The sequence below is a fragment of the Lingula anatina genome, chromosome 7 (assembly GCF_051362555.1).
Source record: "Lingula anatina isolate TDL-2025a chromosome 7, LinAna3.0, whole genome shotgun sequence".
Classification (NCBI taxonomy): Eukaryota; Metazoa; Brachiopoda; class Lingulata; order Lingulida; family Lingulidae; genus Lingula; species Lingula anatina.
The window spans coordinates 5,878,204-5,893,514 of NC_141773.1; the positions used below are offsets into that span (position 1 = coordinate 5,878,204).

Here is a 15,311-nt window from a genome sequence, read left to right on the forward strand (position 1 = left end):
CATGCAACTTTGACCAAAGCGTGAATTATATGTAACATATGTAAGGAATTTGTAGTGTTTGTTATTATTTCAAACTAATGGAAATAAAAGCAGTGAACTGTGACTTTGACCAGAAGGGTGAAGGTCGTTCTGAGGTCAACCTGTGAAACGCTACATTCGGCTGGCCGCTAGCGAAGATATAATAGTGTTGTTAATTCAAAAGACACAAAAATGACAGAGCCACTAAAAGTAGCCATAGTTGGGTCAGGAAATTGGTAAGTCTTATTAGGTCAAGATTTGAAACGAGATAAATCTAAGCTGAAAGTGATACACTCAATTTCTAAAAGCATGTCATTTCAACATGCTCTGACTCAGACAGTTCTTGAACTACTTAAACACTGTGAATGTATTTGCTGCGATAAAACATGGACAAGAAAGTTTATACATTGACGATTGCCCTAAATTATGGCTGTCAGAGGGCCATAATTAGTATTTATAAATGTTTTACACCGATACAATTCACAGTTTTGTAGTAGTGCTAAATCAGCGTACTGTAACAAGACTTTCTCAGACTGCCCATCACCTTCTCGAAAACGTTGATCTGCTACTCAATTCAAGAATAGGATTCCATCCACAGTAGTGCCCATTAAATACATATTTACCTCACCTAGAAACTGCTGAGTTTACCACTTCAGCTTTGAGCACTTGAAGCTAGGGTAAAACTGAAGTCGAGCTGTATGCTGGTACTCATAATTAGTAGTACGTGATTGAAGAAATAAAATGCAAGACATGTGATTAATGTTTTTATTTTACAGTATACATTCGCAGAGCAATTAATTTTTAGGAGATTAGTCACACATTCAATTGTTGTCCAAATGTGTGGGTCTCACATGGGATGTGTAAAACTCGGTATATGAGGCATGTTCACCTACTTTGCCCTTTACATGGAGTTGTTAATAATTAAAAGAAGTTGAATTCAAGAGGAAAATATATAACCAAAGGAAATTGCCATGAAAAGACTTCTAACAAATCAAGATTTACTTTACTTTTATAATTTTTCTTTTCTTTTTGTAACAACTTGAAAATAAGATTCAGGAGGTTTTTTAAACATGTTCAGAAGAGCTGAAAATGCACCAGATTGATGTGCATGGAGAGAATGCCAACCAGAGCACTCTAATTTAATTTGGTACCAGAGTTTTATTTCTAGGTCTAACAAGTTAATATATGTAAAATAGTCATCTTAATAAGGCATGACATTGAATTCATGTGCCATATGGATATTTTATTAATTTAAAACTTGAATGACATTCAGTATTTCTGACACATGAAAATTGAAATGTTTGCAGTTTGCACCTCTGATACCTAAACTTGAATCTGGATGCTACTCTGGATTTGGTACAATTTCCCTCAGGATTCAAGATTCCTAAATTCAATACAGTGTCTGATTTTTCATGAAGATTCTTTTTACTGAATACAGTGTATGATTTCCTTTATCTTAACTAAAAGATAGCAGGGTTGTCAATCAATTTAAAGCAAATTATGGAAAATCACAGTTACAAATAGGTAGACTGAGACGCTTTATTTATCAACACTTACAGAAATGTACAGCATTGCATTCTTGCTGATATCTTACTGGCTTAAAGCACAAAATTTATTGATCTGTAAACCAGACAGCATCTATTAATGTGACATTTGAAAGTCTGTCAAAGATGGATGTTTCAAACTGATAAATCACTGATCCCATGCATTGATTTTTCCCCTTCAAATTGTAGGTTATTATTGCATTAAGGGTTATAGCCCAATTACTACTATTGTAAATGGTTCAGCAATGCAACATTTAGTATGGTTCTATTATATTGTTACTAGTACTGTAATAATGTTCAGCAGAGCCTTCTAACCTGTAAGCTTTATTTTAGCATCAGATTATATGAAAATACAGATAATAATTATAATAATAGATGTATAATCATAATCTTAAAATTAGCATACTAGTAGGTTCTTACTAAATATGAAATTTGTGTACCTATGTATTTTATTTTTTTTTTGTTTTAGTCTGAAGTAAATGGGTTTCTCTGATAACTCATAACTAAAGGAGTGTTCAATGATTAATGATGTGCAATTTCTGTACCACCTCTCAGGATTAGACATGGGAAGATACCGAGTCCTTAATTAATGCTAAAAAAATACTGCTCTCACATGTCAAAGCATTCATCAGAATGGTCATGTCTGAACTGGTGCCAGTGCGGGATAGTGCATATTATACACAATTGACCTTTTAGCCAAGACAAGTATCCTAGTTCTTTCCCAAAGCAAGAAATCAGAATGAAGATAGTTTCTCGTCTTACTTTGGTTTTTTGCGGTTCTGTTTTAGATGAATACTGAAATCTCCCCCTTTGATGAAATATAGAAATTACTCAAATTGTTTTCATATGAAACGTGCAGAAATGAATTAATGAATTCGGCAAATAAAGACAAAAAGCATTTTTTGGTGAAAGATAAAAATTACTCAGTTTGTTGTCATATGAACCATGTAATGAATTAATGAATTCGGCATTTAAAGGAAAGAAAGCGTAATTTTTTTAAATTGTTATTATTAGCATGTGCCACGATTAATTAGCAGTATACGACACAAACGTGACAGGTTTGACATGTGTGTTCTGAATCAGGTGTTGTAAAAAAATAATTAGGTCAGGGGTGGAAACTCATTATGGAGAGCCATGATGATGAATTTCACGTAGAAAGGTGTATGGATACAACTTGCTTTGAATGATGAGGCCAATGATGTTGACAATGCACTGAGAGGGAAAACCAGTAAAAATACTAACATTCATTTTTATGGAGTATTTCAAGTTTAATTTCAAGCTGCTATGCTCTAAGTACTAGTACTTGTAAATGCTACCTTTTACAGAAACATTTTGAATTCACACTTGCTTATATAATAATAATAATAATAATAATAATAATAATAATAATAATAATATATTTCTTTCATTTTCAAGTGGAGTTATTATCAGACAACTTGACACATCAAAGAATATTATTATAATTTCTTCTTTGATACTATTAAGAATATCTTTAGAACAATTTTATTTGTGTACTGTAGTTTAACTACAACAAAAATTTTGCAATTCATATGTATTGATTTTAGAACCTGTCATGTTTTACAGATTGATATCTTACATAATGTAATAAATGCTTTTTATTAATTAGGCTATTGCACTTTTTTCAGGGGGTCTGCTATAGCAAAGATTGTAGGTCACAATGTTTTGAAAAGTAATGATTTTGCAACAGAAGTAAAGATGTACGTATATGAGGAAATGGTGGATGGGAGAAAACTTACAGAAATTATCAACACAGAGCATGAGAATATTAAATATTTGAAAGGTCACAAACTGCCAGAAAATGTGGTAAGTTAGAGAGTGTTATTCTCTAGTGAGAGTCACATCCTGCCTCCACCCCCCCTCCCACAACCCCTACCACACACACACAAACGTGCATATACCCATAAACGTGTATATTTGCAGATGGGGTGGTATATCCCGCCCTTAATATTACATTAAAGGGATAATAACTCTTCGTATGAAATCTATATTTCACAATAAAAACATTGTGAATAACTCATAGAAATATAATATATTCTGTTTTACGACGAAAACAGCAGTTATAGCTATTATTCTGATATCTGAGCTTGTCTTCAGATCACGTGACCTCCATTGATGGCTATTCTCTGTTATAATCTCTTAAGAGATTTTAACAAAAAACCAAACTTTTTAGAAAAAAACCAGGGACTAACTTTGAATGTAAAAATGGATTCATTAACCATTGGTAAGCATGGGAAAATTGTTGTTTACTCCAGGAAAATTCATTTTTTGGCCAAAACGAAGAGTTATTATCCCTTTAACCTTCCATTTCCAAAGAGTTCGACTAATTCTTTCAGTCATAGCATTAGTTCTATGGTATGATGGTAAATTCAACATAAGGTTGTGTGAGGTCACTTTTATTTCTTCCCTAAATCATGTGGATGAATTGACCTCAAAGAGAAACAGTCCTGTTGTGTACAGGAGCCAGAATATATGCATGTACATGGTGGAATAATAGGGAAAGAATTCATAGCACAGTGCAGGAGTGAAGTAATTCACAGGTAGTTCTCTCTGTTCTTTAGGTCTGCTATTCATCATAACCTTGGGCTGGGTGCTGCTTGCCACATGTTCCACACACCTGGAAATACATATCCTAGTATTATGTCTATTTCCTGGAGAATATATATATAGATATAACAGAACAAATAAATCAGATAAGGAATTACATCGAGTGATTTTTCCTTATGCCACAAAGAATTTGTGTGTGTGTGTACTTTTATACATGTATATGTATAGTACTTGTATGTTTATAATCAATGGATATTTAGCCTGTTTTTAAGGTAAATTAGTCATATTTCAGCAAGAAGAGAACTTCTGTTTGGAATTCTGTGTACTAATTGGATTAAAGAATTGCCTTAGAATCATGGAAATCTGATATCTTGAAAGCATCTCAAAGTTGGGCTGATTTAACACACAGTCAGTGTGAGGTCAATATGTTTTATAGGAAATCAATAGAAAGGTGTCAGCTTGGGGAAATAAATTGCCCCTGGGCCAGTGCTGTGAAATAGGTTTACCTGGAGTAAGTGAGTTGCTTTTGGCATTGATTTATTCCGTTACCCACATTTCTGTTTTTCTTTTCTATCTAATCAAGAGAACCTCTGATATGGCTGATCTTAGGCTGAACAGTCACGTCTCCCTTGTCTGATGTTCCCCTTATCATAGAAACTAGCAAACCCTGGGGCCTAAATGAGGTGAAATTTGACCTTGATTGTGAACAACCAATCATATGTCCCCTTGCATGCAGTAACAGGAGAATTCAATCACCAAACTCTGCTGTTATTGATTTTCTGCTGGAATGCATTAAAGGTATCCTTTTTAGGATTTTCCCAACAAGTTAAATTTCCTGGAGAAAAAGATTGAAGCAATTTTCTTCTGCTCAGATATTTTAGCTCAATCATCCCTGCACTTAGGTCCAATGGTGTATGTATACAGTAGTTTGTAGTTCAATAATTTATAGTTCTGAATTACTGGGCCCAACCAGCTACTAAGACTGCCATGGCCTGTACATTTTAAAAAGAAATATTGACATCAGATATGTTTATTTGATTTGTTCAGTTGTTTCAAATGTTTAAATTGGGTAAGATTTAAATAGATTTACAGGATATGTAGAAATATAGAAAATATCACATGAAAATTCTCAGACACAAGCCTAAAATTTTCCGTACCGTTAGCTTACGGCCAACCTGGTCTAAGGCCTTCATCAGACTTACGTGAGTAGTTGTTCACACTCGTTGACCGCTAGGTGGTATAGCGGCCAGGACCCTCTTATAACTGTCAGGTAGATAAACCCTCCCCCTCTCCCTATTCATGGGTGGCTGGTGTCGGCTGATGTTGATAGCTTCTCGTATTTTTCGCGGGATGTCGGATGATTCAGATTCAAGAATCTTAGTTGAATTCCAATCGATACTTTGGCTGGTGTCTATTACATGTTCATGTTTATCAAACAACCAAGCTAATGAACATTTTTGCTCATCACTTTAGGGCATTTTCAAAAAACCCAGATAGTATACCCTTAAGCTGAATCTGATTTGTAGGTTAACATTTCAATCACAGACATGTTTTATCTAAAGGTGTTAACAGGGGTACAGCTACATGTGCTTATGAGCCCCTGTATATAAAATATACATCTAGTATGTTTTTACCTTGTATTATGCATTCAGTGTTAAGCCCAAGTAATTTGTCTTTATACCAGTATTTCTATTTGGCAAAAATATTTTATGAAAACACTTGCTAATGAACGTAATTATTGTCCAGGTTGCTGTACCAGATGCCAGAGATGCTTGCCGAGAGGCAGACATTCTAATATTTGTGCTGCCACATCAGTTTGTCAGACGTATCTGCAGTAACCTGCAAGGACACATTAAACCAACAGCGGTGGCCATTTCTCTGATCAAGGTATGGCCCTTACTGATTTTTATAAAGAAGGAAAAATGCTAAAACAAATAACTAAGTTGTACAAATTTAGGACAGGTAGTTGTTTTTAGTTTTTTATTCATTATGAAAAAATTAGTATTACTTTCCTTTCATCTTTAGCGAAAATTTAAAAAAGGAAAGAGAAATAAAATGAAAATGTTGTAATATCCCAGATACTAACTAAACAAGTTGATGAGATGATTGGGAATGTGCTTGCCTTTCAATATAAATGTTTTGTTGTGTTTGTAGGGTTTTGATGTCCATGATAAAGGCCTGGAGCTGATCTCAAATGTCGTGCGTACAATGCTCAGTATCGACTGTGCTGTCCTCATGGGGGCAAACATCGCCTCTGAAGTCGCTGGAGAAAACTATTGTGAAGCTACCATTGGTAATGTATTGTAGAAGACTTACATGGTCTGTCCTTGCTATAATTTCCTCTCTTTGGAATATGATTTAGCAGTATAACTGAATCACTTAGCACCAATCATTTTGATTAGATGCACTGGAAATGTTTCTGAAATATTTAGTGATTTAAATGTATTTAATGCCATGTTTTATTTTACATTGAATTGGACAATCTGATAAAAAAAAAAGGTTTAGCATGCTGTAATTACTGAAAAAAAATGACATGTCATTTAAATGTGGTATTGCAAGAATGTAAGGGTGCATTCCCAGAGATTTAGATTTAGATCGACCTAACTCCCTGGGGGGTCACGCTAAATTGCAGTCAGCCGAGCGCGCACCACATTTAATTACCCCCTTACAGCTTTTAGTAGGCGGGACAGTCGCTTAAGCGGCTAAGCTGACAGTAATCTAGTGAGACTCCCCACAGGGATAGATTGATCTAAAATCTATGGGAATAGGGTCTTAGTTTCATTCAATACTCAGGCTTACTATGAGATTCTAAGGTATATTTAATGTTGCAAAATTACTTTCTTTTTCCTTCACATTGTTTGGCAACAATTATCTATTGAAGATAATCCTTGCAGTAGTGACATCTGTTTTGTCTTCATTTTTCAGGGTGTAAGAAGCCAGACTTTGGCAAGCTGCTAAAGAAGCTCTTCCAGACAGACTACTTCCGTATTGTGGTAGTAGAGGACGAGATTACAGTGGAGCTTTGTGGAGCACTGAAGGTGAGTGGGGAAAACCTTTCCCCCCCTCTCCACAGCCCCCATCCCCCTCACCCCTCAACCCCTGATATCTCCCACATTATGCTGTTGGCCTTTCAACAATTCAGTGATGAAGTAAAGAAAGTAAAAAGAGAATCACTGTTTTACATTTGGTGTTGTTTGCAGCCAAATTAGATTGTCATTTGTTGGAAAAATGTCTGATTGCTAGCGTTAGTATTGTGTGACTGCGTTTTTGTAATGGAAGTCCTCCGAGATGGCCTAAATCGAGGCTGTCAGGACTCTGTGAATCATTTGATATTAGAAAATGAGCCAGAATATGCTTGAGGTGAGTTTCATTCATTCATTTTGGTGAACAGCACTTGTTACTGTAACTTTATTTCTCACCCCATTCTCTTCCAAATCTTGTGGAATCTGGTTTAAATCTTGGATGATTCCCATTTAATGTCTATTGTTATTGTGTTTGTACAATATTGTGTTATGATGATGATAATATTACTATATAGGATACGTTTATCCCAGTTTGTATTAAGTAGTGTGCTTGTACATATCATTATGTTCTTTCTAAAGATATAAACTAATCAGACTTGGCTATAACAATTGGAAAATTTATTTGATTTTGGCAATCTGTGTTTGTTCCGATGAAGAATGAATGAATTATCCTACATTCAAAATTAAGGCTTTGAAACTTGACTCCGCCATAACTGTGTTTATATGTAATGATCTAACGCTGAAATATATATTTGTAGAATTAAAAAAACTAACAAGAAAAAATTTACAGTTACTGTGACTGAGAATTTCTTTGAAAAAGCAAAAATACTTGAGTTCCTTGGAAGTTAGTTCTCAAGCAATTTTTGTCAGACGGGCATAAAAATTCTTGATCCAAAGACTGAATAGGTTGTTCAAATTCTTTAGCTTCTGTCAGACGGCAGGCAATTTGAAAAATAATGACATTTTAATATTGATAGTAATAAAATTTGCTAAATGTTGCTGATATGTCTGAAAATACATGTTGCATGTAGAGTAACATTTGAATGCCTGTGATGCTTGAAAAGCTCTGATCAGGATGATTTGATGTTAGCTTAAGTCATATGTTAAGTCAGAGAAAATATTGTAGGTAAACATGGAAAAAATTCTTTAAAGTATTTGTCATGGTGGGAGTGAAAAAAAAAAAGACATTATGCTGTTACTGTTATGAAACATGTTGAACAGAGATGGGAATTTTCCAATTTAAAGAATTGTAAGCATTAAGTGTTGAGTTTGCTTAAGGCGGTTGTTTGATTATATTGGAATTGTTAAAAAGGGGTTTTTCAGGGGAAAAAAAGGTAAAATCGGGTGGGTAGTTGAGGGAGGTCCGTCCTTTTCATTTTCTCTTTTCCCATCTCTGTTATTGTCATACATCAGGTTTACATACAAATATTGTGTCTGTATTTTTTATGTATGTATTGTATGTTTATCATTTGTCCTTCAGGAAGCACTTTCCACCATTTACCCCTTTAAAATTGAATGATTGCACATTTTTTACTAGGAATTCAAGTATTTTTGATGATAAGTATTTTTGTAGATTTGAAGTTTAGGTTAGCAAGGTTGAGAAGTTTTAACCATTGCCAACCCTGTAACTACTGAAATTTTTTTCTGTTATTGCATTTTAGGATATCGTCGGCATTTCTGCAGATATTATTGATTGTGTATATAAAAAGCAGGTGCCTGAAGGTGAAAAACCCGACGAGATTTACTATAAAGAAAAAGGGACAGTGGATCATGTCTATCGTGTATGCATATTGTATATTTTTTTTTATCCCTTGTGATGTTGTCTTGCCTGTTTGAATGATCAGAAGACTGAAGCATTCAAGTTGTGTGTATTATAGAGTTTGATGCACTCAAGTGTTGCTTCTTACAATATATGTGTAGTTTGTAGTTTTGCATATAGGCTACATATATATATATATTTTTTTTGGCTGTATCTTGATGTTTTTGGCAGTAGATAAAATCAAAATTTGTTTCATTTTATTTTTTTTACCATTTATTTATTGCAAGTTTGTTTTAATAACTTGGTAAAACTCAAGATGGTAAAACTATGGGTTGATTATTATTGTAATGCAACCAAAATTTATTCATTTATTTGAAGAAAACAGTTCCCATCTGCATTATTTAATAACATGAAAATATACATTCCTGAAGCAATATTTACTGTTTAGACTCAATTTTGATATTCATGCAAATTACAGGCATACACATTTTAGAATTAGAATGAGAATTTCAAATTGAATTTTAATTTTTATTCAATTCACTTTTCAATTTTTTTTAAAAGAAAGTCTGATCAAAGAGCAGGGAAGACTATCTATAGTTCATGTACCTTGCTAGGTTATATGATTTTTTTTCTCTTAGACCATTTTACATTTTTTTAATATATGAAAGTGTCTCAAATGTATTCTACAGCATATGATTTTAGGTTTTCTTATAAAAGGACAAAAAAGTGTAAAAAAAAAAAGAAAAACCTTTGGTTGGATAAGGGGCTTCAGCATTATTAAACTTTGCCATGGAGTTCATTAAATTATATAATCATATTATAGAAGATTCTAAAACCAACGGGTCAAGGATTCTCAGAATTATTTGAGAAACTAACAATACTACAAGGACAATACTGCTTGTGATATATAACTGTATCTTTTCAGCACTTTCCTGACTGTTGCATAGCTTTTAGCATTCAAGGGTTTCTGTATTGTATACGTAGGCTGCAGAATCTGACTGAAGGAGGTGAAAATACCATGATATAGGGGAATTGCCAACTTGTGCAATTTGGGTGATTTACAGTATTCTGGTATTATATTTGTTGGGAGAAGGGGGCTGCAAAGTGGTAACAAAATACCTGTAGTTTTTCAACATTATTCATGTGATTTACATATGTTTAATATAAATAGGTTTGATTCTAATGATTATCTAGAACTTTTTTTTGCCCATCAATCACCATTTATAAAAAGCAAGTTAAATATGTGGAAAAATATTAATCATAATGGCATATGTCTAATGAACTCAAACTTTAAGATAAATTTAACTTGTTTAGAACCAAATTATTAACACACACACACACACACACACACACACACACACAGAGGCAACATTACATTTCAAGTCATTAGTGAGTTTGTTGAAGTTGGGCTAACATCTCTTGCATTTTCTGTCAGTTTCTGCAGCTTCATGTATGAGGGCAACCAGCCACACCATAGCACATTAAATATTTGGCCAAGAAAGAGATTTTACATCAACAGTGAAATTGTATAGCATCCATCTTTATACAACCAGAAATAATCATTTTTGAATGAGCTAAATTGTTTCAGTGATGGGTTAAATTGAATAGTGTGCTAGAGTAAGTCTGGGGCTTTCTCTCACCTTGCATTCTTTTTACTAACTTTCATCCGAGGACATGGCTAGCACGATAGATGTGGATGGATCCTTCAGTTCTGACTATTTTGCAATCTCAATTTTTTCCAACTCTTTGGAAGTAGTATTTCCTTCATCTGCGAGTGCTGTGATTTGAGCAATTTTTGTTTTATATTTAAAATGTGTTTATGTTAGGGTATGTAGTAGCCATTGAAATTGAAATGGACCAAGAGTGGAGATTTATTTACATTTGATATAGAGGAAAGTTGGCCTGAAACTATGTTTTTGCAATGAAGCAGGTATTTAAGTTTAGAGATGTTTGGCACTAATATGATATCCATCTACAGGCATCATTGCAAAACATGACTAATCAAATTACATGTTAAAAAAAGGAATTCTTTCTAGCCATGTGCTGGGATAGACAGTTTCTGCAATGTTTATCACTTGAAAAAACCAGGATAACTTATTGTGAGGAATTGATATTTATGACCGTATTGCATTCCTGGTTCTAGCTGTGGAAAGTGCTTCCTGGTAATGCTGGTGTTACCATTTATATATATTCATGTACACGTTTCTTGCTTTTTGTCTTGCTTTATATTAACATTGTTGTTTTTTCCTTTATTGATTAGCCCTGCTTGTCACTGTTCATTGTTTGAGTTTTGTTATTTATTTTTTTATATTTATTTATTTATTTATTTGCATGGATCTGATACCTGAAATAATGACTTATTGTGAGGTGCTTTCTTTTCCTAAAAAGTTCTTAGATCCATTTCAACATATATTAAGCAATTTAACACAGGTCACTATGATAAAGGTTTTGGTTTTATCTACCATATCCTTAACATGGACACTTGCCTCTACAGGGTATTGTATTGTTATGGAAGTGACGGTGGTTGCATTCAGACCTGCTCTAAATTAAACTGGCAATAGTTTTAATAACATCACCTTCGGCAGGGTCTGCTTAACAAGGTGCTGCATATTCTGTCAGACTTATTTTCAAGTTTTAAGTAGCGTCAGCCTCTGAACATGCCTTATTATATAATATTGATTACGGATGTTAGTTGCTGAGATAAGCATTATTCATTGGCACCATGGCCAACATTTGCTTCCCTTTGCTTTATCCTGGGAATAAGCGACACATTTGAGCAGTGAATGTGGATTAAATGACCTTTTCTTAAACTTGAATATCCTTAGTCATTGATTGAGGACAAGTCTGGGATGGACACCAGAACTAATTTTAACATCTGTGTCTTAGTTGGAAAAGATTGATGGGCATGCCACTTTGTTTTTTCATTCCGTTACATCTTTTCTCTTTCATTTTATTTCAATTCTGTCCTCTCCAATTTAGTGAAAGACAGATAACGGCAAGTGCTATTGCTCTTCCCCCCCCCTCTTTTTTTTTTTTTTTTTTTTTTTTTTTTTTTTTTTTTTTTGAAAATTAATCAAGAGGAAAGATGTTATGAAGGTTTGGAGGAACAACTAAAATTATGATTTGATTCATACCCCAATCTTTTTTCAGCCCCTTTTTAGACTTTGGTGCATGAAGCAGTGCTGCTTGTTGCTTTGCTATCTGTACTGTCTGTTTATGCATGTTCATATCAGGACCTTCTTAGTCTGAAAATAGACTACATCGTATCACTGGTAATGTAATGTAAATGCAATTTGGTCATTTTGTGATGTCATTCAGTCTATTTTCTGAACTAAGTTAGTCCTGATATGAGTAAAGGCTGGTATGTAAATCCCTGAATTTGGTACAGTAACTATTTTAGTTACTTGTTAAAAAGTAACTAAAATACTTGTTTTTCTTGTTAAAAACACACTGGGAAGTGCAAACTAGACAGTTACATGCTATTTGCTCACTTTGGAACAATTTGACAGCTTTGTGCTTATCAGAAAAGATAAAAACGCTGTCCTCTTCTTGAGGATAAAAAATTGATCAATTATAGAAATTATTAAATTATTTATCATAAGATACTACAGTGATTACTACAAACTGTAAACAGTCACCACTCTGCAGCACCCTGCCCTATAAAAGACTGCTTTTTAACTTGTGAACAGAATGTGTCATAATATACTATTTAATTCGTTTTCATTCCTTTGTATTTCAGAATGTGACTGCTACGGGTGCTGGTTTTGTGGATGGTCTGGGTTACGGGGACAATACCAAAGCGGCTGTGATTCGTCTTGGACTCATGGAAATGGTGAAGTTCTGTGAGGAATTTTATCCAGGTATTGGAATTTTTTAAAACATTTTTAATTTTTAAATGTTCAGTTATATACAGTAATTGTTTGCAACATTGAAACACCTACCTCATACAAAAGAAGAGAAGAATCAAAAACATTCAAGTCGTATGGTTTTAAAAAACATTACTCCAACTTACTTTTGTATCGTCTTTGTCAGATCTATATTACTTTTATTATTGATTTAGCAGTATTGGAAAAATGCATTAACCAAGCTGGTAAATTATTCAGTTGATTGTTGGGCTAAGTTGATGTGGTTGTAAAAGCAGTGATGTACATTGTTAATTATTTAACTATAGGGTCCAAGATGTCCACCTTCCTGGAGAGCTGTGGGGTGGCTGACTTGGTGACCACATGTTACGGAGGCAGAAACAGGAGAGTGGCCGAGGCTTTCGTCAAAACAGGAAAGGTTAGTCACGCATGCATGCAGGAACATACACACACACACACACACACACACACACACACTGAATGAGTGAATGCAAACACACTATTAAATTTTCAGGCATAATTTTCTGAATATTTGGTCAACATATTATGATTTTACGGATACTGCCATACAGATCTTGTGGTCCTTTAGAAGTAGGTATTAAACCGACCTTATGTTTGTGGTTGACGTGATAGACTTAGGTTGAACCTGACAGAAGGTCAGATAGGACAGGCAGGCATGTAAAAAAAAATTGAAATATAAATAAGCTTTGCCTCTGAAACTTAATCTAGATTTTGTTGACTAAATTACATTTTCACTCCTTGTATTATGTCAGTATTTCTCCATTGTAGTCCATACCAGAGCTGGAGAAGGAAATGTTGAATGGCCAGAGCTTACAGGGACCCCCCACAGCAGCCGAGATAAATATCATGCTGAAAGCCAAGAACATGGAAGATAGGTGAGGACTTTTTGTTCTTGTGAATACTCTCTCTCTCTCTCTCTCTCTCTCTCTCACATATCAGGGATGAGATTTCTTTGACTATTGGTGGATTTTTCAACTCGATGCAGATCTGCAATAAATACTTAGGAGGGGAGGTCTTATTTTCATGCTTTTTCGCTAAATGGCAGTCTCATCCCTGACATATACACTGGTATAATTTCTTAGTGTTCTTTGTATTTTCAAATTGACAAAAGCATTACACCTTTATGATGTGAATCTAGAACCCAGTATCCTAACGTAAATGTAATGAAGACGTGGGTTGTCAGACTTTGCCAATTTGATGAATATGTTGGTTTGCCTTTTTCTCCAGGTTTCCTCTATTCACTGCCATCCACAGGATCTGTATAAGAGAACTGGAGCCACAGAAGTTCATAGACTGTTTGAAGAATCACCCAGAGCACATGTAGATAGACTATTAAGATTGCTGTTCTTTGACAACACATAGACTCAGTAGAATGTGTGCTCTTTCCTTCATTATTCCTCTGTCCCCTATTTTTTAAAATGTTTCTTGTGTGATATATTTTGTGAATCCTTAAATTCATTCAGTGGAAATTTCTGAGGAAGATGACCAGGTTTTGCTTTATACTTATTTTGAAGATTTATGCACTGACAATGCTTTTTTTTTATCCTTCACCCTGTTAGAACTTAAATAAAGAAATCCGTTGATGGTAGCTTTTATTTTGCAATGCAATAGATGAACTAAATTCACAAAAGAATTGACCATTGGAATGAACTTCTGGATTGTGATGAACAACTGTTGCAGTGCCCTCAGTGTGCTGTTTTATCCATACTAGAGCTAGAGCTATTGCAATGACAAATACTTTGAAAACCAGTTTTAATTATGTTTTGACAAGATAGCTTTATTATTAAATATGTATGCCATATTAAGTAATAATATTATGTCAGTTGTGAGACTGAACAGCGTCTGATTCCGAGAGTTTGAAGGTGCTGATGATGACTCAAGAAGAAAAACTCTGAGCAGGACACGCAGAACACACTGGCACGAACCACGTACGGGCTTTATTTGTAAAAACAAGAGTATTAATTGATAATTTTACTCCAAATGAAAATTGTACATAGTTAAGATATTTATCTTGATATAAATGTTATCGAAAAGAAGTTTATCGTTCCAATGAAACGTATGGTTGATGAAAACTTTACAAGAAGTTTTCCAGAAGGCAGCGTTTACAAGATACATGACAACAAGTTCTTCATTTTTAGAAATAATATTGTGATTGCAATCAAAAATATACATATTTACGTTCTACATATTCTGCTTGTAATAAGACCAAGTTAAAATATTAAATGTTGAAAGGTGTTGTTATATTTTTGTCTTGGGAATTATTTACTTGTGCCTGTTTTAATTTAGACACAATGCATATTTTTTTTCGAATGGAATATTTTGTGTATGGACTTGCACAATGGTAAAGGAGCATGAATCCCAGAAAGAAAAAAAGGGAAAGAGGCGTTTTCTTTTTGATTTGTCCGTTGTCGTTGGATTGATAGGTAAACTACGTCTAAGACGTTAACTCGAGACCGACCACACAATGGAGTAAAAGTTACCAAGCTGTTGCGTTCCTCTTGTATATCGTTTTTAAAGA

The 15,311-nt window shown here is 34.1% G+C and overlaps 1 protein-coding gene across 2 annotated transcripts; it reads left to right on the forward strand.

The window, feature by feature from the left end:
* Positions 1-93: 93 nt before the first annotated feature.
* LOC106175561 (glycerol-3-phosphate dehydrogenase [NAD(+)], cytoplasmic) lies at positions 94-15,036 on the forward strand. Of its 2 annotated transcripts, XM_013557625.2 has the most exons (10): positions 94-254; positions 3,209-3,386; positions 5,874-6,014; positions 6,282-6,420; positions 7,053-7,165; positions 8,812-8,931; positions 12,649-12,769; positions 13,081-13,190; positions 13,562-13,668; positions 14,021-15,036. In XM_013557625.2, the coding sequence occupies exons 1-10, from the start codon at positions 211-213 to the stop codon at positions 14,115-14,117; spliced, it is 1,170 nt and encodes a 389-aa protein (XP_013413079.2). In that variant the 5' UTR covers positions 94-210; the 3' UTR covers positions 14,118-15,036. The 2 variants fall into 2 exon arrangements, with proteins under 2 accessions (XP_013413079.2, XP_013413080.2); XM_013557626.2 differs by lacking the exon at positions 8,812-8,931.
* The last annotated feature ends 275 nt before the right edge of the window (positions 15,037-15,311 follow it).

What these genes read in the sequence shown, in the direction of transcription:
- LOC106175561 (XM_013557625.2), top strand. Translation starts at nt 211, where the DNA reads ATGACAGAGCCACTAAAAGTAGCCATAGTTGGGTCAGGAAATTG. An exon ending in ACAAACTGCCAGAAAATGTG is followed by an intron (nt 3,387 to 5,873) that starts GTAAGTTAGAGA and finishes ATTATTGTCCAG; the next exon opens with GTTGCTGTACCAGATGCCAG. An exon ending in GCCAAGAACATGGAAGATAG is followed by an intron (nt 13,669 to 14,020) that starts GTGAGGACTTTT and finishes CTTTTTCTCCAG; the next exon opens with GTTTCCTCTATTCACTGCCA.